Source organism: Hippopotamus amphibius, chromosome 7, assembly GCF_030028045.1.
Source record: "Hippopotamus amphibius kiboko isolate mHipAmp2 chromosome 7, mHipAmp2.hap2, whole genome shotgun sequence".
NCBI lineage: Eukaryota > Metazoa > Chordata > Mammalia > Artiodactyla > Hippopotamidae > Hippopotamus > Hippopotamus amphibius.
Genome location: NC_080192.1, coordinates 9821478 through 9847970, shown reverse-complemented (window position 1 = coordinate 9847970; position 26493 = coordinate 9821478). Strand labels below are relative to the sequence as shown.

The window sequence follows — 26493 nt, the reverse complement described above, 5'->3', positions numbered from 1 at the left end:
AACTTGTTTGGACTTCCCTGTCGATCCAGTGGTTAAGACTCTGCGCTTCCACTGAGGGGGCACGGGTTCAATCCCTGTTAGGGGAGCTAAGATCCTGCATGTGCAGGCAAACAAAACAAAACAAAACAAGACAAAACAAAACACCTTGTTTAAAATCTTTTGTGTAATTAATACTTTTTACATTGGAATCTCCTGTAATTAAATAGAAAATATTCATAAAAGAGTATTGAAAAGGAGAGCTATAGCAAATTGCAGAAGATGCAGCAATACTCTTAGGGTTTAGTTTAGAAAATGCCTAAAGAGAGATATATTCATTTCAGTACAATTTACATAATTTAGAATATCATATCAAATATCTTCCAATACATATGTCAATGACTGATTTATCTGCTACCAAATGATGTACTGATTCAGTTTTAAAGTAACAGAACTTTGTACTACAGCCATCAGAGTAATAATTGATTTAAGCAAGAATCTCCAATGGATGCTAAAACCAATGGGTGCAGGACTTCCTAGGTGGCTCAGTGGTTAAGAATCCACTTGCCAATGCAGGGCACACAGGTTCGATCCTTGCCCCAGAAAGATACCACATGCTGCGGAGCAATTAAGCCTGTGCGCCACAACTACTGAGCCTGTGCTCTAGAGCCCACAAGCCACAACTATTGAGCCCATGTGCCACAACTACTGAAGCCCACGCACCTAGAGCCTGTGCTCTGCAACAAGAGAAGCCACTGCAATGAGGAGCCCGCGCATCACAATGAAGAGTAGCCCCTGCTCGCAGCAACTAGAGAAAGCCCGTGTGCAGAAACAGACTCAATGCAGCCAATAAATAAATAAATAAATAAATAAATAAATTTATCAAAAAACAAACAAAAAAAAACCTATGGGTGCAGAACATGATATTTACACAAGTCTCAAAGTATCACCCCACAAATTACTTAATAATTACAAACGGGAAAAGGTCTTTTACAATGGTGAATCTTGTGAACACCATCTTAATCACATGATCAAACTTATCTCAAATAAAGGGACAAACTGCCAGAGTGTGCCTCCTGACATGATATATGGAAAAGGTCATAACATCACTTATATATTAATAGTTTTCCTGCCAAAAGTGTTTAACATTTTAAATAATGAGAAAAAAATCAACTCCAAATTGAGAGACATTCTGAAAAACAGTTGACCTGTGCTCTTCAAAAATGTCACATGCTCCCTGTATAGGGGGCACGGGTTCAATCCCTGGTCAGGGAACTATGCTGCATGCCATAGCCAAAAAAAAAAGTCAGCGTCACAAAAATCTAACAAAGGTTGAGGAGCTGTTCTGATTAAAGGAAACTACAGAGACATGACAAGTATATGGAATGCCTGATCCTTAATTTATCCTGAATCAAAAACAAAACAAGACCCCCCCCCAAACTACAAAGGATATTACTAGAACAATTGGAGACATTTGAATATAACTGTATATTAGATAACTAGTACACCAATGTCAAATTCCCTGACTATGCTAATTATATTGTAGTTATGTAGAAGAATGTTCTTGTTCTTAGAAGAGATATGCTGAAGTATTAAGAAGTCAGATGTCATGATGTCTGCAAATAATTCTCACTGGTTCAGGGAAAAGAACTTCCAAAAGGTTCACAAAATATATACATTTTTATATATTTGAGCATGTGTGTATGTGTGTGTAATATATAGAGAGATTTTACATACACATGCACAAACACATAGAAAAATGTGGCAAAATGTTAACAACTGATGAGCTTAGGCAAATGACAATTGTGTATTCACTGTGCTAGTCTTTTCTCAGGCTAAAAATTATTATAAATAAAAAGCTGCTGAAAAGATCTTTAAAAAAGCAATACAGAGATTCAGGGTTATTTTGCTTGCTTATTCAGATACATAATGCTCAAAATTTTTGATGGTGGCAACTAAACTTTCTTCAAATTGTCTGTTCACTATCCTACTTTAGCTCTCCTTGTCTTTCTACTCACCACTGTCTTTCAAACAGAGCCATCAATATGTATGTTATGTACACAGGTACCTCAACAAATTCTGAATATGCCTAGTGGCATATTCACTTGGACTGAAATTCTGTTTCTTCAAACAGGAGATGTCTCTCATAGGACCTCTTATAAATATGCCTCATGTATATCCTGTAGAGAGCCTGCTTTTTTGTTTTTAGGCTAACAGCTTATCAGTGCAATAGAAACCATTCATGTATCTGGAATATGTTTGTATTTCCCTAAGATCTTTTTCTTATTGTCCTACCATATCCTTTTAGTCCTAGACAAAAAGGAACCTAAAGTATCTCTGAAAATAGTTAAACTATTATTTGTTTTATAAAGAACTAGAGAAAAATACATCTGGATAACAAGTGATATTTGCAGTTATGAAGTAATATGCACTGTGCAAAAAGTGATTTGTGACATATTTGTGCCCACATCAAGGCTGATCATTTTGAAATTATTTCCTATTCTACACTCTAACCCTTTTGATATTAACTTTTGTGAAATACAAAAGCAGAATGTTGAGGCTTACGTCATAGTTGCTCCTGGGTCAGCAGTCATTTGATTGGTCACAAACACAGCCACATTATATTCTGCATCAAGAAATAAAATTAAGAAACTAAGAGAATGACAATGTAAATATTGAAAGTTCATTGCTTAGATTTCAGAGTTTAGCAATATTGTGCCATGAATTTATTTGATAAACAAGATTACATTCCTGTTTTTTCACTGATAACATAAATTAATTTAAAGTTATTATTGTTATATTATTTAGGTACCTTATTGTATTGGAATCAGTATTTTTGATTTTAAAAAAAAGTTGTATTCCCATGAAGGAAATTTAAAAAAATGGATTGCCTCCTGACATTATTCTGAGCTTCTCTGCAAAGCCTACTCAGCAAACAGTCACAGATACTATTCTGATATCACCGTTTATTTTACAAATCTACCTTCTGAGATTTTTTGGAGCCGTGACAACATCTGGGCCAGTTTTTGCTGCCGTTCAGCCAACTCCCCACGACCACTGAAATCCACTCGGAAAAGTGCCATTATTGAATCAATGATCTGTGCAGGATTAATGTAAAAATAAATAATGCATTTTGAAATGGAAGGAAGAAGTTAATTTGAACTGGAATCGATAAAAGAAAGATAATATGCTAAATAGCTCTGGATTGAGCAATATTTAAAAGCTTGTACCAATAGCTTGAAGATGCCAGCTTCTTCATGGAACTTTGCTGCTACATAATCAAGTAGCTCCATCTGATGTTCACCTGGTGGGAAATGCAGTGGGAAAATGTTACAAAAGCTAGAAGAAGCAGAGGCTAAGATCATGTATGTCCTTGGGAGTCAGGCATAAGAGAGTACTTGAAGGATTTTCTTAATTATTTATGACTTTATTAAATATGATTTCATATTCTGCCTTATCACACATACCAAATGCTACCTTACCCAAAAAGAATGTTACTCTCCATTTCAAAGAATAAGAAATAATTTGAGAGCATTTCAATATCTAAGGACTTACCAGATGATAAAATTGTGGACTGACTAAATAAATTTGGAGAAAAGTAAAACAGAAAGAGAAAAGAATAGTGTCAAAATGTTGTATCACTCATATAATAAATCAGTGCTGCCAACTTTAAAACAGCCTAAGCATCAAATTGCATGGGGCTCTTACTAGTATATGCACGTGCATAAAGTACATTGTCCAGGACAGCATCATGGTCTACATTGAAGCGATCAGCAATGTCCCGAAGGCGATCTGGACGACTGGAGTATGCCAAGATTAAGGATCCAATAAATCAATTACAAGAAGTTTAGACAACAACTACAAAAATAATACCTTAAGTAGGTGTATTAAAGAGAGGCAAAACAGTGTACCTGCAAAGGTATTCTGGAGGATGCTAATAATCCCTTAAAGTCTATATCAGACTTTATTTTCCATAAGTGCCTCAAATAATGAGCACCTTAGGCAGCGATAACAGTGACAGAAATAATGTGACTAATGAATTTAAATATTAAATTATCTAATCTAAACAATAACCTTGGAAGTTCATTGTTATGGTCTATATTACGTTTTACAAATGAGGACACTGACAGAGATTAGGCAAATGACTCAGGATTATGCAGCAAATCAGTTACAAGAGAAAAACTAGAAAGTAAGATTTGTGAATCTCTTTTGTTCTCAGTTCTATAAAGATAGATCTATTCTAGGAAGATAATATCACTGAATTATAATTCATCAGTTTAAAGTGAATTAATTCACTCTCTTCATATTCCTCACTTGTTCAACACAAAATAGTTTAATACACCACTAATCACATGTTGCCAACAAATGATAAATTTGACTACATGAACCAAAGCGTCAAAAAAGTAACTTCAAGGGTCCAGAAGGGAATTACTATCATATAATTTTTGGTTTATTTAAGGTTTAAAATCCACTTGCTTCTAAAGGAGTTGTGTTAGCATTCTGAAATTGGTAAATTCATAGGGGGGCAAATTCAGTGTACCTGGAAAGGTATTCTGGAAGATGCTAATAATCACTTATATCTATCTAGACTATTAAGGAGTAATAAACATTTTTTAAATGTCTTCAGTGATCCCCAAAATATGTCTATAATAATCTCTAAAGTAAAGTAAGATAAAATGAAAGGCATGTCTGTGGTCTCATTTCACTTTGTTTACAGTGTTTGTATAATACTGATCACACTATAAGTAACTGTAAAGCAAAGACCATTTATAATCTTATTTGTGACACTTGAAACAGTAAATGTTGAATTGAATTGTCTTTAGGATTTCCCAGCCATCTAAATCCTACAGCACTATATTCAGTGATAGCCACTTAAATCTTCTATTGTTGCTGAGTATACCCAGCAGATGTTTTTGGCGGACAAATTAAAGGCAAGGAATTGGAAAAGGTAATAAAAATGTTTTTCACTATCAGTTTTTACAAAACTGGGTGACTATGTTACCAGGAATGTAAGAGTTGGGCTTATGCTGAAGGGAAGTTTACATCAATTTACAAATGTTTATCAACTGATTACCACATGGAATGGTTACCATATTAACCAATTACCAGAGCAAGGCACTGTGGAAGATTTAAGGAGTCATAAGATAATCTATGCCATAGGTAAGTGTAAAACATAATTATGTAGGCAAAATATAAGCACATAAAAAGAAAAATACTAGGACTTCCCTGGTGATCCAGTGATAAAGAATCTGCCTTCCAATGCAGGGGACATGGGTTTGATCCCTGGTCAGGGAACTAAGATCCCACATGCCACAGAACAACTAAGCCCACGAGACACAACTACTGAGCGTGCCTCAACTACAGAGCCTGTGTGCCACAAACTACAGAGACCACGTGCCCTGGAGCCTGCATGCCACAACTAGAGAGAAAACCCACACACCACAAATAGAGAGAAGCCTGCGTGGCGCAACAAAGAGCCCGTGCACTCCAACGAAAGATCCTGCATGCCTCAACCAAGATCCCACGAACCGTAACTAAGACCTAATGCAGCCAAAAATAATTTAATAAAAATAAATAATAGGGCTTCTCTGGCAGCACAGTGGTTAAGAATCTGCCTGCCAGTGCAGGGGACACACATTCGAGTCCTGGTCCAGGAAGATTCCACATGACGCGGAGCAACTAAGCTTGTGTGCCACACCTACTGAGCCTGTGCTCTAGCGCCTGCAAGCCACAACTACTGAAGCCCGTGCACCTAGAGTCCGTGCTCCTCAACAAGAGAAACCACCACAGTAAGAAGTCTGCGCACTGCAATGAAGAGTAGCCCCCACTCTCCGCAACTACAGAAAGCCTGAGCACAGCAATGAAGACCCAATGCAGCCAATAAAATAAATAAATAAATAAATAAATAAATAAATAAATAAATAAATAAATAAATAAATCTTTTTTTTAAAAAAAGAGGAAAAATACTAAGAGAGAGCAGTGTAAGAGTGAGAACATTCCACTTGAGCCCTTGCATGTCCTTGTTCCCCCAAGCTGCTCCTCCCTATTCCCTCTTGCATTATGACCTGGCTCCTGTTTCTTTCTACCATTCTTGATAAAATCCAAATTGCCCAAACAGTGGCAGCTATTCTGCAAGAACAACTCCTCCCTCTAGAAGAACCATCCTTAATCAACTGTTTCTGAAACTAGCTGAACTCCAGCTGAGCGCCTCTTGCTACAGTCCTATTGTTAAAAAAGAATGTCCTCTGAACCTAATATCTCCTCAAACTACCATGTTTCTTCTTCTATTTATTGGTTAATTACACACTGTCTCAATTCTTTACTGTTTATTTGCAACAACATTCCATCGTCTTACTTTACTGCAAATGGCCTCTTGGACTCCTAATCGCAAACCTCAGTAATCTTTCTCAGATGCACTTTCTCTCTCTCTCTCCTCTCTCTCTCTCTCTGTGGAACATCACTGTCTAACCTTTTCTTCTTGAAACTTTCCTTATGCTTGGCATCCACAATCAGATATCCCCTCATTTTGTCTGTCTCTATTGCCTCATCTTTTTAGTCCCTGTTCCTAGTCATAGGCACACCCCAAAGTTATGTTCTCAGTTCTCTTCTCTCTCTGTCAGTTCTCTCGCCACCCCCCACCCCCACCCCCCGGCTATTCCATCCATATCTTTGGCTCTAACCCTTTCTTAAGCTGAGTCCAACATTTCCAACTACCATATGGATGTCCTCCTGTACCTCATATTCAACATAATAAAATGAAACATTGCCTTTTCTCTGAATATGATCTTCCCAATTCTGTCATCATCATTCTCCAAGTATCTAGACAAACCTAAGAGTGGTTTCCCAAACTTCTCTTTCCTTTGTCTACCAAATACAGCCATCAAATCTCATTACTTGCCTAGAATATTGCAAAAGTATCCAACTTACACCCATCATCCAGCTTCAAGGCCCTTCATGTCTAAGACCCACCTTTCCAGCCTTCCATTGTGAAATAACTTTCACTTCAATAAAACTGCAATTCTTTTTGTTACCCAAACAGGTTCTTCTCTTTTTCCTTCTGTAGTTTTGATCAATTCAGACCTTTTCCTTTATTTGAGACCACGACTTTGAGTGAGTTAATAATCTTCTGACTATTAAGTTAAATCTTTGAAGAAGTAAGAGGATTAAAAACAAATAGATGGTGGCTTCCTAGGTGGCGCAGTGGTTGAGAATCTGCCTGCCAGTGCAGGGGACACAGGTTTGATCCCTGCTCCGGGAAGATCCCACATGCCGCGGAGCAGCTAAGCCCGTGCGCCACAACTATTGAGCCTGTGCTTTAGAGCCCATGAGCCACAACAATTGAGCCCATGTGCTGCAACTACTGAAGCTCATGCACCTAGACCCTGTGCTCTGCAACAAGAGAAGCCACGACAATGAGGAGCCTGTGTACCACAACAAAGAGTAGCCCCCACTCACTGCAACTAAAAAGAAAGCCCACACACAGCAAAAAAGACCCAACACAGCCAATAAAATAAATAAATAAATAAATTTATATTAAAAAAAAGTAGAGGGATCTCCTTTAAATAAAAAACAAAAACAAAAACAAATCAGATAGATGTAATTTCTACTCATGTACTCATTTTGTCAATTTTATACCAAACCCACTTGGAGAAGTGAAACCTTTTTAAATAAAAGGTGATTTGAACATAGAAAACAAACTTATGGTAACCAAAGGGGAAAGAGCAGTGGGAAGGGATAAATTAGGAGTTCGGGATTAACATATATACACTACTATATGTAAAATAGATAACCAACAAGGACCTACTGCCTACTGTATGGCACAGGGAACTATACTCAATATTTTGTAATAACCTAATAACCGACAAGGGAAAAGAATCTGAAAAAAAATATATGTATATACTCTGAAAAAGTGTGTGTGTGTGCGTGTGTATACACACACACACACATATATATAACTGGATCACTTTGCTGTACACCTGAAACTAACATGACATTGCAAATCAACTATACCTCAATTTAAAAAAATAATTTTAAAAAGATTTCAGGGGAAAAAGTGATTTGAGAACTTGACTTTTCTCATTATTGCTGGTTTACAGGATGATTACAAAAATGACATATTTCAAACAAATTATTTCATAGTAACAGTACTATATCACACTATTATATTAGCAACTTGTTTAAATAAAAGGGTTACAAAGTATTTTCTGTATCAATGAAGATAATCTTTCCTCCTGAGTAGCCACCTGCTCCTGGAAGTTGAGCTGTCACTAGAAAGCAATTAAAATTAATTACTATTAGTAAGAGTCAATAAACTTTGTACAAATGAATATATAAATTAACATGGGATTTATGCTGGTTGCAACTCTCTACCCATCTAGCAAAGAATAATGATCCTTTAGTTTCTAAACAGCATGCTATATTTTTATATTACTAACCAGCGGTAAAATCATAAGTATTCTGCCAGCATAGTAGTAATTCAACAAAGAATGTCAATATCTTTCACAATGGGAGATATCCATGAAATTTAGTTCTCCTAAAGAACATAAGTAGAATTTAAATATCACTAACTTTCTTCCTATAAGAATTAATCACAAATATAATTTATGCTATATAAGTCATTCAAGTAACTTTTCAATTAATGTATGTCAAAATTTTAAATGCATTTTCTTTATATATAGTAGTTAACTCTAAGGAATTACTTTACATTAAGTGCATGCATTATTTCATTTATTTTTCAAAACAACCCTAAATTTGGCACTATCATTATTCCTATTTTACTGATGGGGAAAATCTGAAAGGTGAAGCAACTTGCCCAAGGTCATGCAGCTATTAATCATAGAGTTATTCTGATTCCAGAATCTTCTTATTAAACACTTTTCCATGCTCCTTCTACTTAGGTCAAAGAAATATAGTATAATGTCTTTATGCAAAAGGAGGTATTTTTGGTTATTTTGTTTTAGAAACACTTAAGTCTTTTTTAGTTCCAACCTTACTCTATGGAAAGTAAGGAATTCTAGGCCTCAAAAGATTCTGTGACATTCTTATAAAAACGATATAGAAAAGATAGAGTGGGAAAAATCAAGACCTTGAATGAATACCTCTCTCCACCAACACATTCATATACCCACTTATACTCTCCCTATTTCCATTCAGGTGTTCAGAGTGCAGCACATACAACATCACCTCAAGCATCACACATTCAAAGACCAGCTGTGGTATTTGTGTAACCGTGGGCAGTTTATGTAATCTCAGTTTTAGTTTCCTCGAAAGTTTGTTCAGATTATGCAAGATTATGTAAAGTACTAGGCACAAAGTAGATTAGTAAGTGGTAGCTATTATTATTATTGCTATTATTGTTGTTGTTATATATCCTTACCACAGAGGGTATGAGAGAGTTGGGTTTTTCCAGTTCGAAATTCTGTGAAATATAGAAAAAAAACATAGTAAATTTTCAGTTATTTTCATAAAGAATAAATATGGCCTCAGAGTATGGTTTTCTTTTCCAACTCTCAGATCTCACACATAAAGTACCTCTGTGTCATGAATGGACTCTGCATATATGAATACCAGTAGTAAAAACAACTCTTTAAAGGTTTTCTTTTTCAGAACTGTCCTTTAGATAATAATTAAACCAAATTTTCCTTAGGAATAGTCATTTAAATGAAAGTTTAAGACTCCACCACAGGAAGGAGAGCCTGGGGTTCTCCCATTGACCTGAGATCCTCAGATTGGTGGTATCCCCTAGCTACCAACGAAAGCAAATTCTCTCCAGAGAAAAATCCCCACTCACCAATTTAGGCCTATTGCACTCCAACAGATTAAAATCAAGAAATAAGCTCACAAATATCAATAAATATACAAGAAGGAGAGCCATTAAGAGTGAGAGTCAACAGAAATAATTAAACAGATTTATTTCTCCAAGTCAACAGAAACATCAACGCTGAAAAATCCTCAAACAAAACAAAAAACAGATTTAGTACTCTGAGGACTGAAAATACTGGAACTGTCAGGAATAGTGCGTAACATAGCTATGCATGAACTTTTCTTTTTCTTGGCTGCACTGCGTGGCCTGTGGGATTTTAATTCCCCAACCAGGGATCAAACTCCAGGCCCTCGGCAGTAAGAGTGTGGGGTCCTAACCACTGGACCACCATGGAATTCTCGAGTTTTTTTTTTAATAGAGGATACAATAAGGGAAGGGAAAATCTATTCTCTATGTTCCTGACACATGCATTTCTTAGAAATAAGATAGGTCTCCTTATACAACTACCTTCTGAAGGTATGAGAGAAAAAAATTCTAATCTCTTCTATAGGAATCAGAGATAAAAAGATGAAAAATGCCAGTAAAACACATCTGTTAATGTTGGAATATATTTTAATTGCAGCCCAGAATGATCTTGCATTATCATAACTGATATTTCATCATAAGCTCCAAAATAGTTACTATCTACAATTGACTACTTAATTATACATATGGGTGTGTATATATACATATATTTTTCATATAACAAAATATTAAGGTTCTACCTACCTCCAAAAGCTTCTGTGATTGCCATGCTTTCAATTCCACCTCCTAGCAACTTACTATAAATAGAAAGTAAGCTTTAGTAACAGGAACAGAAATAGAGATATCAAGAAAGGAGAAAGTGCTAATATCATTAGTATCATTTGTCTATCTATATATCTTTCTATCTATCCAACATGAACAGGAATTCTTGGCTGAACAAATGGCTTCCCACCTGTTTAGATCACAGGTTGTATTGTGTATGGGCAGGAGGGTCAACAAAACAATTTGTAAGCCCTGCTGTTCTTACTCCTGTGTACCAATAGGAAATGGGCTATGCAGCTTTTATATTTCAGTATTCTTTAGACTTGAACTGGATTGTGAATAAATGGTTTTAGTTATTAACAGGGATTTTCCATATTGTGCTGGGACTATGTTTCTAAAAGTCAACTGAATATTCAATTTTCTTAATATACTGAGAAACATGAAAAAGAGTTATTAGGAGAATCCAGTGACTGTCACCATGATTGGCTTATCTCACACAAACCAAATTCTATGAAGAACATGTCAGAATAGAAAATATTCAAAGATGTGATAGGTAATGCTAGCAGTTAGAAGAATAACTGTCAGATTTTGACAGCATGTACTTAATTGGTAATGCAGTGATTCAGTGCATTTAATACATACTCTTGATATGAAAAGACCTAAAGTTAATTAATCTCATTAATTTATTTAATTCAACAAATATTAATTATGGTAATTATGCTAAGATCTGGTAAGAACACTTTAAAAATCTTTGTAGTTTTTATTAGCATGATGTTGGGACATAGTCACAGATTAAACAAAGTTTTAAGACATGGCTAATCTAACAGATTTACATTTACATAGTTTAAGAGAGCAACTTAAATGTAAATTGAAGCAATGCTGGAAGTTATCCGCAAATTTAGTGAGGGCTATGAACTTTAATGAGAAAGAAAAATCCAGATGCTGACCCACATAAAGGACATGCGCACCTGTGTAAAGGACAAAGGACCACTCCATTTGAAGGGCATGTGCTTAGGGATTCTGTAAGCCTACCAACTATTAAAGAGAGCTTTACTGATACTTGTCCCTCCTAATCTTGAGAAACATCACCCTGAAAGGCTATAGCTCTGGAAAATCTCAGACAAAATTTCTGGTTGATATGTTGAAAAATGTGACCCCAAAATTTAACTGAAAGGGTACCCCAAATTACCTGGAATAGCATAATCTAGGAAGATTTAAAAACAGAGACAAATCAAACCCACAGATTACTATTTTCTTATTACATTTGGGAATAATCTTTGCATATTTGGTACTTGAAAACTTCCAAAGTTTAAGAGAATTTGACATTTTTATGATTACACATTAGCCTCTAATTGATTAAATGATATAGACCTGCAGTTTCTAAGTTGGTAACTTAGTTTATACACAGTATTGAACATTTAAGAGTGTCTAAGATTCATTATACTTATAAGTTTAATTTATTAAATTTAAGACATTCAGGTAATTGGAAAGATTTTAATAATTACACAAGGAAATATAATAAATTAATAAATATAATTTAAATTATATTTTAAATAAATTATAATTTAAAATGCTTAAGGGAATTTAGTTAACCATATTAGCAAATCTCCCTTAAAATTTGCCAAATTTATAGGCTGTCAGCTTAAAAAAAATTATGTAACATTTAAACAAAAAAAATATTAATTTAAAAAAACCTAGTTCCTGAGTAACCTTTCATGTGCGCCAAAACCCAACATCGAGGACACCAGAAAACTCACTATGATAGTAATAATTTTTCTAAGCCAAATGGTTCTTAAACCATGATGTGGTAGAGCAACTGGAGAATATCAAGCTGTCATTTGAATCATGTTTTTTTTTTAATTTAATTTAATTATTTATTTATTTTGGCTGCTCCGGGTCTTAGTTGCGGCATGTGGGATCTTTTAGCTGAGGCATGCAAGATGTGCAGTCTCTAGTTCCCAGACCAGGGATGGAACCCAGGCCCCCTGCATTGTGAGCCCAACCCACTGGGCCAGGGAAGTCCCTGAATCAAGTTATTTTGATCAACCTGATTTTGACCAATTTGTCTTGGACCAAAGACTTTTCCTTAGCTCTCATTTGAAAAAAAGGTTCTGTGATTTTAAAAATTTGAAGCAATGCTAAGTTAAAGAGGTATTTTCTTTCATGGCAGGAATTCAGACCCTTTAATAAAATGTGTGCATCTCCAAGAGGAATATATAGTATATTACACTTCCCCAACTTACTTTATTCACTATTTGTTTATTCATTCAGTCATTCTACAAATATTTATTGAACACCTAGTTTGTGCTAGAGATTGCTCCATGCACTTGCAGTAAAGCAGCAAACAAAAGAGACAGAAATCCATCGCTTCAAGGAACAAACATTCTAATGAGAGAACAGACACAACACAAGTAAGTAAAATTTGTGGTATGTCAGATGTTATTAAATGGTATATGGATAAAAATTAGATCCGGAAAGGGGATAAGATGTGCAGAGGATGAAGGTGGGGAGTTTTCAAATAAATTTTCAAATAAACTGATCAGAGAAGGCCTCAGTGAGAAGTGGACATTTTAGCAAAGACCTGAAAAATCTGACAGCAAGATATCAACATAATGAGGAAAGAATATTCCAGGCAGAGGGAATGCTGAATGCAAAGGTCCTGAGGTGGGAGTGTATGTGGCATGTTCTAGGAAATAGCAAAGAAGTTAGTGTGGTTGGTACATAGTAAACCAGAAGACAATGAAAGATGAGAGTAGATTTGAGATTAGAAAGGATTTTGGCTTTTGCTCTGAGTGTGATGGGGAGTCATTAGGGTGTTTTGGGCAGAGGAGTGTTATGATCTGACCTATGTTTTAAAAGGATTATTCTGGCTCCTATGTGAAGAATAAATGGTAGGGGCAAGGTCTAAAGGAGGGAAGTTAGTTAGAAGTTGTTATTAATAATCCAGAAGAGATATTAATAAGTGGTTTAGACAAGTGAGGTAACAAAGCAGAATGTGGTGAGAAGTAACTCGTATTTTTTCTCTTTGTACACATATAGACACAAATAGAAAATATATATATATATATAATTTCTATTACGGAAAATTTCAAACATAAATAAAAGTAGACAAAAACAGTATAATAATGAGCCATCATGTATCTATCACTCAGCTTCAAAAATTATCAACTATGAACTCATGGTCAATCTTTTTTCATATAAATCTCCAACCACTTCCCTCCCTTTTCGTATTACTTTAAGCAGTTACTAGGCAACATATCATTTCATCCTAAATATTTCAGTAGGAATCTCTACAAGATGAAGACTCTTAGTTTTAATATAACTGCATTACAATTATCACATCTAAAACATTAGTAATTCCTTAATACCAACTATCTAGTTAAGTGCTCAGTTTTCAGTCTCATATGTCTTATTTCCTGTACTGTGTTTGAATCAGGATCCAAAATAAGATCCACATATCGGGATTAAGTGACATGTCTTTTAAATCTTTTAATCTCTAGGTCTTCTCCCTGATTCCATCTCTTTTTTTAATTCCTTATAATATATTTGTTGAAGAAACTGGTTGGTTTGTTCTGACTAAATATATTTGAAGGTAGAGCAGACAGGATTTGTTAAGAGATTAGAGTTAGGGTATGAGAGGGGAAAAAAGGTGCCAAGGATGACACTAAGGTTTCAGGTCTCAGGATCGAAAAGAGATCTAAGCTGAGTGAGATTTTAGGAGGAGCAGATCTGGGGCAAAAATCAGAAGTTTGGTTTTGAAACTGTGAAGTCTGAGCTGCCTAGTAGACATTCAAATGGGGGCATATTTGACTATGAACTCTTTTTTTTTTTTTTCTTGGAGTTTTTTGTGAGGTCAAGATTTTGAGGAATACTTTGAGGAAATACTGCTTTTGTTCAAATTGCTCTTGGCCACTGCTCTAACTTACGAAATAGTAATTCTGCCTACTAAGGTAGAGGAAAATAAAAACACATTCTGGTCAACTTGCATTGGGAAGATGATGACTGTGTCAGGAATCATAAGATGGTAAATAAAAAGGGAAGTTAAGGGCTTCCGTGGTGGCGCAGTGGTTAAGAATCCACCTGCTAAAGCAGGGGACACGGATTCGAGCCCCAGCCTGTGAAGATCCCACGTGCCTTGGAGCCACTAAGCCTGAGAGCCACAACTACCGAGCCCATGTTCCATAACTACTGAAGCCTGCGCGCCCAGAGCCCATGCTCTGCAACAAGAGAAGCTACTGCAATGAGAAGCCAGAGCACTGCAATGAAGAGTAGCCCCTGCTCACTGCAACTAGAGAAAGCCCAAGCACAGCAACAAAGACCCAATGCAGCCAAAAATAAAATACATAAATAAATTTTTTAAAAATAGGGAAGTTAAAACTGCTGATGCTCAAGAGCAAAAACAACACTGCATTATTTCTTCTAAAATATTCACTCTAACAACTGATTTTTAAGTAAAACCAAAAGTGAAATGGAATTTCCTTCATAAAATGGAGAAGAAAAAGGAAATGTAAAGTTAAACTAATTTTTTAAATGGTTTATAGATTAATACAGGCTGATTCAGAAACTACTTATATTTTGGGTCTGAATTTCTTGTAAGAAATTTAATCCTGTTTTTACAAGGTGTCTGGAATTTATTTGCTTCAGTTGCCTTTTGAGGAAAAAAAAAAACACACTTCTGCAAAATATGAAGCTATTTCTACTACTTATAGTCAAAATAACAACCTGGATAGAGGAAAAGAAATATAGTATTCCAAAGATTATGCTTAGTGGTTATAAAAAATATGAGATACATACTCAAATTCCTGACTCCCAGTGGTGATATGGAAAACCATCTTCCTTTTCTCACTGTACTCAAATGCAGTCAGGAATCCTGGTTCCTACAGAAAGACAAAAGGAAAGGTTCAAAAAGGGTTTAAGATGATGGTTTTAATTTCAAATCCCACCAAAAACTATATACTTGATTATCAAGGTCATCATTTGATATAAGCTACAATTCATTTGTCTTTGAAGGCAGCACAATACAATGGTTAAGAACACAGGCTCTTATCTTGAAATAGATAACCAACAAGGATTTACTGTACAGCACAGGGAACTCTGCTCAATAGTTTGTAATAACCTAATGGGAAAAGAATTTGAAAAAGAGTAGAAAAAATAAATTAAATTTAAAAAAAAAGAGTTATGGGGAATGGATGGTGGTAACATGCAACAACAACGTGAATGTATTTAATACCACTGAACTGTATACTTAAAAATGATTAAAATGGTAAATTTTATGTGATGTGTATTTTACCATAAGAAAAAAAAAAAAAAAAAAAAGAACACAGGCTCTTGAGCTATCCTACCAAAGTTCAAAATATGTCTCTAATACTTATTGTGTGATGTTGAGAAACTACTTAATGTTGCTGTACTCTGGCTTCCTCTTTTGGGTCGAATGCGATAATAACAGTGTCTCTCTCATAGGGGAGCTGTAAAGATTAAATGAGGTATATTTACGGCATAAAGTAGAATGGTACTTTACTAAATGATACAGTTGATTTCATTCAATAGCATTATTTCCCCCCAGCCCTAGAAGTTGCAAGGAGCACAGGAGTTCCAGTTTTCAGTATTCATGATACAATATTTTTCATGTTAGGTATACTATGGACTGGCTGAATTAATGAGCTACAGCTGATGCAGTGTTTTTACTAGTGAAAATAGGTCCTGATGTGGTCTAATGTGTTCCCCTCTTTGTTGTTTTATACTATGACAGTGGTTCTCAAACTTTAGAGAACTTGAAATGGGGGAAAAGCCCACGCCCAATCCTACTTCAATGAGCCTGGGCCTCTGTGTTCTTTAATAGCCACTCCAGATGATTCTGACACCACTCTACTACGAAATTAACTCTCTCTGTCTGTCTCTGTCTGCCTCTCCCTGTATGTCTCAATCTGTTTCTCTTTCTATAAGAATAAAAAGCTTTAGTTAAGAAAGGATAAGACTCTTGGTGCATTAGTGGGTACATGACAAGGAGAGAGGTTCTTTTCTTTGGTAATAGGGTTATTTTCCAAAGAAAAAAAGACTAATGCCTAGAGCTATAAAGTAGCAGTTTCCCAAATCCTGGATACTACTCTGGGCTTCATTAGACACCCTGGCAGTTACAAAACTGACTTGTGGGTATACTGCCCAAGAGTACTCAGAAGGTATAGCAACTGAGCTGTGTTCAGAGCAGTTCAGTTGGGTCCTCTCCAAGTTTTGGACCACGCTGCATCACTCTCACACCTCAATTGCCTCTGGGGAAGGAAACCAGATGGCTGTTGGTAAAGACACTTTCCAGGACTTGGTGGGAATGAGACCCTCACATATACATGTAGAAATGGAGAATCCTGCTCTTCTGCAAAGAGGGAGACTGCCTTTCTGCACATTCTTATTTCCAGAGCTAGCGCCTCCAGTGGCCCCCAAAAGCTCTATGCAAAAGCTTGGGTCAAAGGCATGTGTTTTTAACTACTTTTTTTTTTTTTAAGACATTTATTATTTTGTTTATTTGGCTGTGTTGGGTCTTCGTTGCTGTGCATGGGCTTTCTCTAGTTGCGGTGAGTAGGGGTTCGTTGTGGTGCGCAGGCTTCTCACTGCTGTGGCTTCTCTTGTTGCAGAGCATGGGCACTAGGTGCTCGGGCTTCAGTAGTTGTGGCACATGGGCTCAGTAGTTGTGGCTCACAGGCTTAGTAGTTGTGGCACATGGGCTTAGTTGCTCTGCGGCATGTGGGATCTTCCCAGACCAGGGCTCGAACCCATGTCCCCTGCATTGGCAGGTGGATTCTTAACCACTGAACTACCAGGGAAGTGTTTTTGCTTGGAGCCTCTCAGCTGCATAGGCCTCTTGTGGTCTGTAGGTCCAGCTACGAGGTATAGGTTTCACCTAGTTTTAAGCTCAGGTGCTTCAGTGAACACATTCTTGGTCATATCTATCTTAACTGCTCACATATAGATCCAGCCACTGTTGTCTTTTTCAAATGCAATGCTCTTTTATCAAATGCCTATAGCAGAAGAGAGCAACTTCTTTGGTGCTGAGCACTTCACAACAGCCATAGATGCAATGTTTGAGGAGATAAGACAAAAAGAAGGAGGAGGAGGGTAAAAATTATGAAAAGGAGGTCCAGCGGTTAGGACTCGGTGCTCTCCCTGCCCAGGGCTCAGGTTTGATCCCTGGTTGGGGAATTAGGATCCGGCAAGCCTAGTGGTGTGGCAAAAACAACAACCAAAAAAAAAACCAAAAAAACAAAAACCCAAAAAAAACCACCAGCGAAGGAAAGGCAGAGACACAGACACGGAAAAAAAGTAATATAAAAGGAGGGACTTCCCTGGCGGTCCAGTGGTTAAGACTTTGCCTTCCAATGCAGGGAGTACAGGTTTGATCCCTGGTGGGGGAGATAAGATCCCACAGGCCTTGCAGCCAAAAAACCAAAACATAAAAGCAATATTGTAACAAATTCAATAAAGACTTTAAAAATGGTCCACATCAAAAATATCTTTTAAAAAAAGTAATATAAAGGGAGATAAAAAGAAAAGTTTTAATAAAAAATAATTATCTTCATAGTTTTCCAGGTCTCGTAACCCCTGTCGCATTCTTTCAGAAATTGCTTTGAAACTGGCGTGATGAAAACTTAACATGTGGCATATAATATATTGTGATCTACAGCAACTCAGAGTTCTCACAATAGTTTTTAGTGTGCATAATGAGAAAGGCTACAGAGACTCACAGGGCCCTTCTAAGCTAAAACAACAAAGAATGGATTTTTCTTACAATAAGCTTGTTGGCTGCCTCTTTAATCTTGTCCACTTTGGCTTCTGAGAGCCCTTTGACATTGCATAGTGCTCTTCTTGTTGTCATTTGTATCCCTTTGATGGTACAGATGCCGACTGACTTCAGTTTCTTAATGTCAGCCACATTCTGTAAGTAAAAGAATGGGTGCAGCAGATTGAGAAAATGCCAGCCTGAAAGGCTCCCATACTATGTCATGTGCTTTTGTGTCCATTCTACTTCCATCACGATGCCAATTTTATACAAGCAGCCAGGTGGAACCCACCCACCATGTAGCCAAATGTTCTGGAAATATCTGAGTAGAACACACCCAGCATGCTGCCAAATGTTCTGGCTGTGCCCTGATTTCCCAAGAATGTTAGTGAGACCATGGCAATGTAACAAGAAATTCAAAAGAAAAGTCTGTTGGTAGAAAAGCTAACAAATTTATCACACATTCACCCTCTCAGTTCAGCTCCTTCCTTCTACAGAACTTCATTACCAAAATGTTCTTTAAAATTTTTTTAAAGATTTTTTTCTTTACCCTTGGAGAATGCAAATAACTACATAACCAAAAGACCAGGATTTTCTCTTGCTCCGATTTTCTAAATTCAACTGAAAAAGATTAAATGTGAGGGCTTCAAAGGGTAACGTCAGAGAAGTCTTACTGTCAACTGATTGCTATTGAAATTCATCTAGCTTGTTAAAGTCTTGATTTCTGTCAAGGCCATTTACTGTAATCACATGACACAAGAGTGTGAATTTTCTGTTGATGAAAACAGTAGGTAGATCTGAACGCCTCCAACTGGACCAGTGGTTCTGAACTGGGGGAAATTTTGCCCCCTGGGGACACTTGACAATGTCTGGAGAAATTTTTGCTTGTCACAACTAGAGTTGCTACTGGCATTTAATGAATGGTCAGGAGTCAGGGATGCTGCTAAACACCTTAAGATGCACAGGACAGCCCCCCACAACAAAGAATTGCCTGGTCCCAGAGGCCAACAGTCAAGCCTGAGAAACTTCAAAATAGACAATTTCATGTAGCATTGAAAAAATACTTACAATTCCATGTTTTTGTAACAGGTCAATGTCTTGAAACAAAGATTCCTAAAGGAGATGGAATAGAAAAAAAACGAGTGTTGACTCTTCATATCCAACTCTTTCACATATTTTAAAGAGTTAATTCAGTATTGTGAGTCACTCCAAAATGCCTCAAATTCCACTTCTCTAGACTGAGGTAGGATCAATAATGCTTTTTCAAACGCTGAAGTGCCAACACTGAAAGCACTGGGAAGCCCATTAGGCATGCCATCTTAGTTCCCCAACCAGGGATCGAACCCGTGCCCCCTGCAGTGGAAGCATGGAGTCCTAACCACTGGACCGCCATGGAATTCCCATGGCCTCTCCAAATTTTTAAGACCTTAATCCAAAAGAGTGGAATAACACAATGTATTTTTAAATATCTTTTCTCAATCTTCTTCCCCAGCAGACCTCGAACTCCTTCCTCTGCTATTTGGTACCAGTGAGCATAGGTACCAGTATGGCCATACCAGTTGTTAAATTATTAAAATACTTTCATGCCAGCTGCTAAGTAGCTAATCATAGCACCCCTTGCCAAACAAGTTGTTACATATTTGTAACCTTGCCTCTCTCCAGAACTATGTTTTATTTCTAATCTCAGTTTCTAAAAATAGTAGTTAATAGAGAAGGAACTCCATTTTTGTAGAATGACTGAGTGTCTGCATATCTTTGAACATTCTAGCCATACTTCTTCATCTTGGAATCCTGGTTCTTCCAGCACAACTTGATCCTCCTTCATATTGAAAGGTGAACAGCAGAAAAATAATCAATTCTGGAAAAATAAGAAATATTAAGAAGTAGTCATAGATCACATAGTACAAATTCCTTTACCCATAGACCTTCTTAACTTCATTTCAGTCGTCAAAGTGAGAAGGACAATTAGAAAAATATTTAGTTTGGAATAACTGGGCTGGCCTATCTTCTTTCTCCAAGCCTGTGGCATTATTTTTGTCAGTGTGTGTATGTGGGGATGGGGACTTAGTTTCTTTTCTCAAAACTGGTCACTTTGTATCATCTTTTGATTTCCTATAGCGCAGTTAATCGGGACTGATAATATCTTTTTTGTTGTCTTGGAATGTTATTTAGAAGTAGAATATTACAATTCCACGTTGTTATTAAACTTTTATGTTTGTTAACAACACTCTAAGAACTTTGGCCTTAAGTCAAATCTTCCTTGTTTTCTCCCTGGCACCTAGAACTTAGTCTATCCTCAATAAAAAGATATTTTTCTCACACATGAGGAATGCCTTCCTGCTTGGGAATTATGAATGGGCTCTCTCATAACACATAGATTTTTGTTTAACAAAATATTACATGTATTTTGTTTTATAGTATTTACTAGTTCATGATTCTTTTAAGATTTAAAATTGTGGTGCATACCCAATATTTTAACATGATAAAATATTAGGGCCAATAAGCAGATAGTCTTTAACACTGTAGCAGTTGTTTTAAGATCTCAGGACTCTACAAGGTATGGCTGTGTTCATTAGAAAGTGTGGTCCAAGTTATCAGTTTTTTCGGTCTATTCCACCTTTTCCCTTAACACGAAATTTGGGTTGGGGTCCAGCCCAGAAGGTGAACAAACTGCTAAGGTAGAGATATGGTCGCTACCACCTAGTACCTCTGAACAGCAAAGTATTCGAGGCAAATGAGGAGACAGTGTAAATGGAATCTTCTGCAGTCCAGTCCCTCATTCAGATAGCTAATCATATATATGATAACCCCAAGTTCCACAGTGACTGCCTTTCTTTTCTCCTTGATAAACAAAAATTGTTCTTCATCTTTCTCAAATAGCAATTGACGGGGTGAACAGCTGAATCTAAAGTAGGGCCCCCAGACATCTCGGCTTAAGGCACCAGAAGCTGTCCCTCATCGTGGCGAGCGCGGTCCAGGTCACCCTCACTGCCTCCCCCGCCCCCAGCCGTTTTCCTGACACCTGACTCCCTCATAAGGAGGTCGAGGAGGCCTCTTCAAGACTTAGGTCCGACTTGGTTTAAAATAAGGATGCTGGAAATCCCTCGAGAGCACTGAGATTCCCTCCGGGGGTGGGGGTGGGGAGACGCACAAAGCCACCTGCCCAGGGCCCAGCAACGACCACCGAGTATGACCAAAGAAAGGAACCCCCGAGTTTCCCCTCAGATTCTTCACCGCCTGCCCTTTTTGCCACAAACCCTGCTCGTACCCACAGTCTCCCCGACGTTTTCAAGGTATCTGAAACCCCTTCCGCCCCCCGCCCGGGCCTTCCAGTCCTCAGGAATTCTGACTCGGAACCAGAACGCGGAGACTAGCGTCCCGCGCGTCGCTGACCAAGAGGTTTGGCGCCCAACGACTGCTTTGGGCGCGCGCCCGGCGTGGGCGGGGCCAGGACAGAGAGGCGGGCCCACTGTGGGAGGGGCGAATGGCGAGGGGCGGGTCCCGGGGCGGGGCAGAGAACGAGGGGGCGGGGCGGAGGGAAGGCTCGGGAGCAGAGCAGAGAGGCAACCTGGAGCAGCAAAAGGAGCCACTGCCGGTGGCTCGCTGGGAAGAGGGAGGGGCGTTGAGGTGGAGGGAGTGTGCTGAGGAGAGGGGATTTGGTTGGAGGGGAGGCTGGGGCGTCTCTAGAGCGGAGGGAGATGCTCAGGTTAGGGAGAGGACTCTCAGGTGGGGGCACTGAGGAGACATCGAAATTAGCGGGTACTGAGGTGGGCGCTGAGGTGAAGACAGGCTGCTGTGAGACAGAAGGCCCTGAGGTGGGGCGTGTTCTGAGGTGAAAGGCCACTGGAAAGGGGTCAGGAGGTGGAAGACCATGAGGCGGGGGAGGGGTGCTGAGCAGAGGTGGCTGATGTGGTGACAGGAGACATGCAGAATGCTTATCTTAATCAGGATCCTCAGGTTAGGAGGTCCAATATGGGAGTCTTTCCCCCTGCTCAAGGCTTTTCTTTTCTTTCCAATTTTTCATATCTGGCTTCATAGTCTGTACCTAATACCTCAGTCAGTGTTCCTAATTTCTCTTCTTTCTCTGTGACTCTCTTACCATTTGCCACTCTAGTCTGTGAGTGAGGCACCCAAGGCCCATTCAGGATGGAGAGTAATTTTTCTTCGTCTTAACTTGAAATTTTAAATAGACAACAGAAGCCAAACGTATTTTGGTCCGGCTTTTAAATAGAAATTTTAGGCCAGCCTTCATGCCAGCAGAGCCCTCTCTGGCAGTGTCCTCCTCCTCCCCTTAAATGGAGACTGTTGAGAAGTGTCATGAAACATTTGAAAGAGCATCTGTTGAGGTGGAGGCTGTGATGTATCTTGGATGAATATCTGTGCAAACAGTTCTTTGGGTTCGAGACCTAGTACAGGGCGACTCTTTTTCTTCAGTGTCTGAATCATTTTTTGCTGGAATAAGTAGCAAAAAATTCCCACAATAGCAGTTGGCATTTTGTAGGACATTCCCCTTCCCCCCAGGTGGACTGTTTAAAGAGCCAGCAAATAACTGCCATAGTCCTTCAAAATCTGTTATTTTCCAGAAACATAGCCTGTCCATGTTAAATGGAAATTAATACCCATTTTGGAGATGAACTGGATAGTGATGATAGGCTTTCACTTTGGGTCTCACCTAAAATAATTATAGTAACTTCTGAGCAACTTGTTAGATGGAGACATCAACTGTACAGAAGAGCTGCAAAGAGCACAGCAAGATGATTTAGGGAAACATAACATATGTAGTTTTGTGTAGTGACAGCTGGGAGAGAGAAATGTTCATAATATTTGAAGGTTGTGTGCAGTACACTTAAAGAAACTGAAACGAGCTTGGTAATGACAAATTTGAGAAGTGAGTATAAAAATCTTGTTTGGATAGGATATTGATGGCTATATACAACTTAAAAAAAATTTTTTTTTAAAAATCCACAACCTAGGGGTAGTTAAAAAGTACACTTGAAGATCTTTCCACTCAAATCAGAACAAAAAAAGGACTAGTGTTTTATATCTTACAAAAAATTCTGAATATGATGAAGGTGGCATTTCAAATCAGTGGGGAAATGAATTCAGTGAATGGTGTTGGAACAAACTAGGTAGTCATCTGGAAGAAAAATAAAATTGGAACCATACTTCACACCTTATACCAAAATAAATTCCAGATGGATCAAGACATTAAAGCTGAACAATAAATTAATAAAAGTGCTAGAAGAAAACATTAGAAAATTTTTTACTATCTCAGAGTAAGAAAAGTCTTTTTAAGTATGACACAAAACTCAGAAGCCATAAAAAAACTTATAAGAATGACTGTATCAGGGAAAAATCCTGCATGGCAAAATGCTACTTTCCTATCCTAGATATAGAGCATGGCAAACCAAAGCTTTTGTGTCAGTTAGTAACCAATTAGTAATTGTGTCAATTAGCTTTCCCAGTTTCTCAAATCCTTCAGTGAGTTCCCAAGCTCTCTACAAAATTTAAAAAATTTGTGTCATTTTATGATATTCTAAGAAATAAAAAAACAGACAGTGGAATTATAGGTGACCTGAATTTTAAACCATTACACTTTACTGCCCCTCTGTGGACAACCACCTTATAATCAAATAGAGGCACATAACTCCACCTTGTACAGTTGGGTATCTTCAAACTGGTGCCTGTGGATGTGTATTCTTGGTTTCAAGAGCTCAAACTTGAGAAATGCTTTAGTACAGAACTAAAGAATGAAGGGTCATTACAAAAAGAATTTCATTGGGTATACCTCTCCTTAAACACATTTATTTTTTAAAATGTTTATTGAATCCCTGCTATTTGTCAGACACTGTGCTAGGTTTTGGGTGCCAATGATTCAAAAACAAACAAGATAAGTTTGTTTATAGTGTGGGCTATAGATAAGTTTATAGGCAATTACAGTAGCATATATACATATACATACATACATACATACATAATGTCATTTGAGCATTTCTCATTTATTTAGATTTATTTCCAAATTTGAAACACTTCCAACTTTGGCACACAGCTGCCCGGAGAGGCATGCCCACGACCGTTTATTTAACCAACATTTATTAAACATTTTTGGGCCCATCTCTCTGCTGGATATGGAGATAAAGACAGGTCTCTGCTCTCAAGGAGAGCTGAGTCTAGTAGGGAAGACAGATACAGAAACAGATAATAACACACAGGGTGAAATAAGAGGGATTATATATACAGTTGGGAACCAAGCAGACCTCTCCCTGGGGGATCCTCACAGAGGTGGTGACCCTTAGTTTGGTGCTGAAAGGATAAGTGAGGATTTGCCAGCTGGGCAGGGTGGGAAAGGCAGAGGGAACACAGAGGCTTATTTAGGGAGCTGCAAGTGGTTCTGCTGGAGTGAAAGGTACTAGAGAGAAAGGAACTCTCAGATGCCAAAGGTAACATCTGTTGATAGCTAACACATCACTTAAATGCTTCCCACAGATGAACACATCCACTTCACACAAAGATACCATGAGGTAGGAACAATTATTATCTCCGTTTACAGATGATGGAACTGAGGCACCACAAGGTTAAGTAACTTGCCCAAGGTTCACAGTCTGGCTCCAGTGTTCAGGCTGTCAGCCAATACGCTAAGCCACTATATGACAGATCTTGTATGTTTATATATGATTTTATTTTCCATTTATAGAAGTATGATATAAGCACACATACGCATGGCAACTAAGCCAGACTTCTAGTACAGCTCAGCCATTTACAAACTATGTGGGCTTGGGGAAAATTTATTTAAACCTCTGTGCTTCAGTTTCCTCATCTGAAACTCAAAAAATAGTATTAGTACTGAGTTGTTGTGAGAATTAATGGGTTAATATACTTGAAGTATTTGGGCTGCTGTGAGGAATATGGATTGGAGTGGGCAAGAGAGAGGGCAAAGAGAATACCTAGGAGAACTCTGTAAAAGTCCAAGCCAAGGGTAATGGTGGCTTCAGTGAAGAAGGGCCTCAGTTTGAAAATGGGGAAAATTGTACTTCATTCACAGGGCTATAAGAGAACACAAAATAATCTGTAAAAATATGCTTAAAAGTACCTAGTCCCCAGTAATGCCTTTAATGTTTTTAAGTAAAATGTTATAATATCCCCATTACCAAACTTCAACAATTTTCAACACATAGCCAGTCTTATTTCACTTATACCTCCAACCACTTCCTCCCTTTCATGTTATTTTGAAGCAAATTCTATATGTCATATAACTTCATCTGTAAATATTTCAGTATGTATCTCTAAAAGATAAGGACTCTTTTTAAAAACATCACCATAATACCATTATCATACCCCCAAAATAATAATTTTTAATACAAATATCCAGGTAGCATTCAAATAACCAATTGTCTCATAAATGCCATATTTTTTAAAACTTGGATCAACTGGGATCCAAAAAAATGTCTGTATGTTGCAATTTATTGATGCTTTTTAGGTCTCTCCATCTATAGATTTCCCCTTCTTTTTCCCTTGCAGCTTATTTGTTTAAAAAAAAAATGGAGTCATTTGTTCTGGAGTTTTCCATAGCCTAGATTTTGCTGATTGCATCCCCTTGGTGTTAACATGCTTCTCTGTCCTTTTTATTTCCTATTATGATAGTTGCAGCTAGAGTCAAGGTCAGACCCAGATTTGCTTATTTGGTAAAGACTGTTTCATAGGTAGTGTTGTGGTCCACCATCAAGAAGCATTTAAATGGCTTTTTATCTTTTGGGGGATGTGAGCAACAACCTAGATCCATTAATTCATTAGTGTTGGCAAAATGGTGATATCTTAATTAGGTGGAATATTTCTAGAAGAGAAATTTCCCCTCATCTATTTTTTTGTTAGCTGCTGATACAGTTTATATGGGAATGGCATGATAAATGCTGATTTCTTTCCTTTATTTGCTAGTTTTCAAAATGAATTGGTTCCCTAGAATCCTTCAATGGTGACCAGTTAATTTTTTTAAAGTAATGATATGAATGGATGGGTGAAAACATGTTTGATGTGCTTTAATCCATGGCTGTTATTATTATCATGCTTAAATTGTCCCATCTTTAGCCAATGGGATTCTAAGTTGGCTACTGAGTCTTTCTGATAGGATTGTCATCTTTGGTAGCTTCCTTGCTGTCTAGCATGACAAGATATTCCATGTTCATTTCATGATTTTCCTGCCCTA

At 37.6% G+C, this 26493-nt stretch overlaps 1 protein-coding gene across 1 annotated transcript in view; it reads right to left on the bottom strand.

The window, feature by feature from the left end:
- Positions 1 to 20118, bottom strand: part of DMC1 (DNA meiotic recombinase 1) — a 31401-nt gene extending 11283 nt beyond the window's left edge. Inside the window, exons 1-11 of the mRNA XM_057742147.1 lie at positions 20068 to 20118; positions 19362 to 19406; positions 18303 to 18449; positions 15320 to 15402; positions 10508 to 10560; positions 9353 to 9394; positions 8171 to 8243; positions 3685 to 3776; positions 3207 to 3280; positions 2960 to 3074; positions 2542 to 2602 (exon numbers count right to left, since the gene is read on the bottom strand). Of these exons, the coding sequence (XP_057598130.1) occupies positions 2542 to 2602; positions 2960 to 3074; positions 3207 to 3280; positions 3685 to 3776; positions 8171 to 8243; positions 9353 to 9394; positions 10508 to 10560; positions 15320 to 15402; positions 18303 to 18449; positions 19362 to 19406; positions 20068 to 20118 (836 nt within the window). The remainder of the gene's footprint in view (positions 1 to 2541; positions 2603 to 2959; positions 3075 to 3206; positions 3281 to 3684; positions 3777 to 8170; positions 8244 to 9352; positions 9395 to 10507; positions 10561 to 15319; positions 15403 to 18302; positions 18450 to 19361; positions 19407 to 20067) is intronic.
- Positions 20119 to 26493: the final 6375 nt, after the last annotated feature.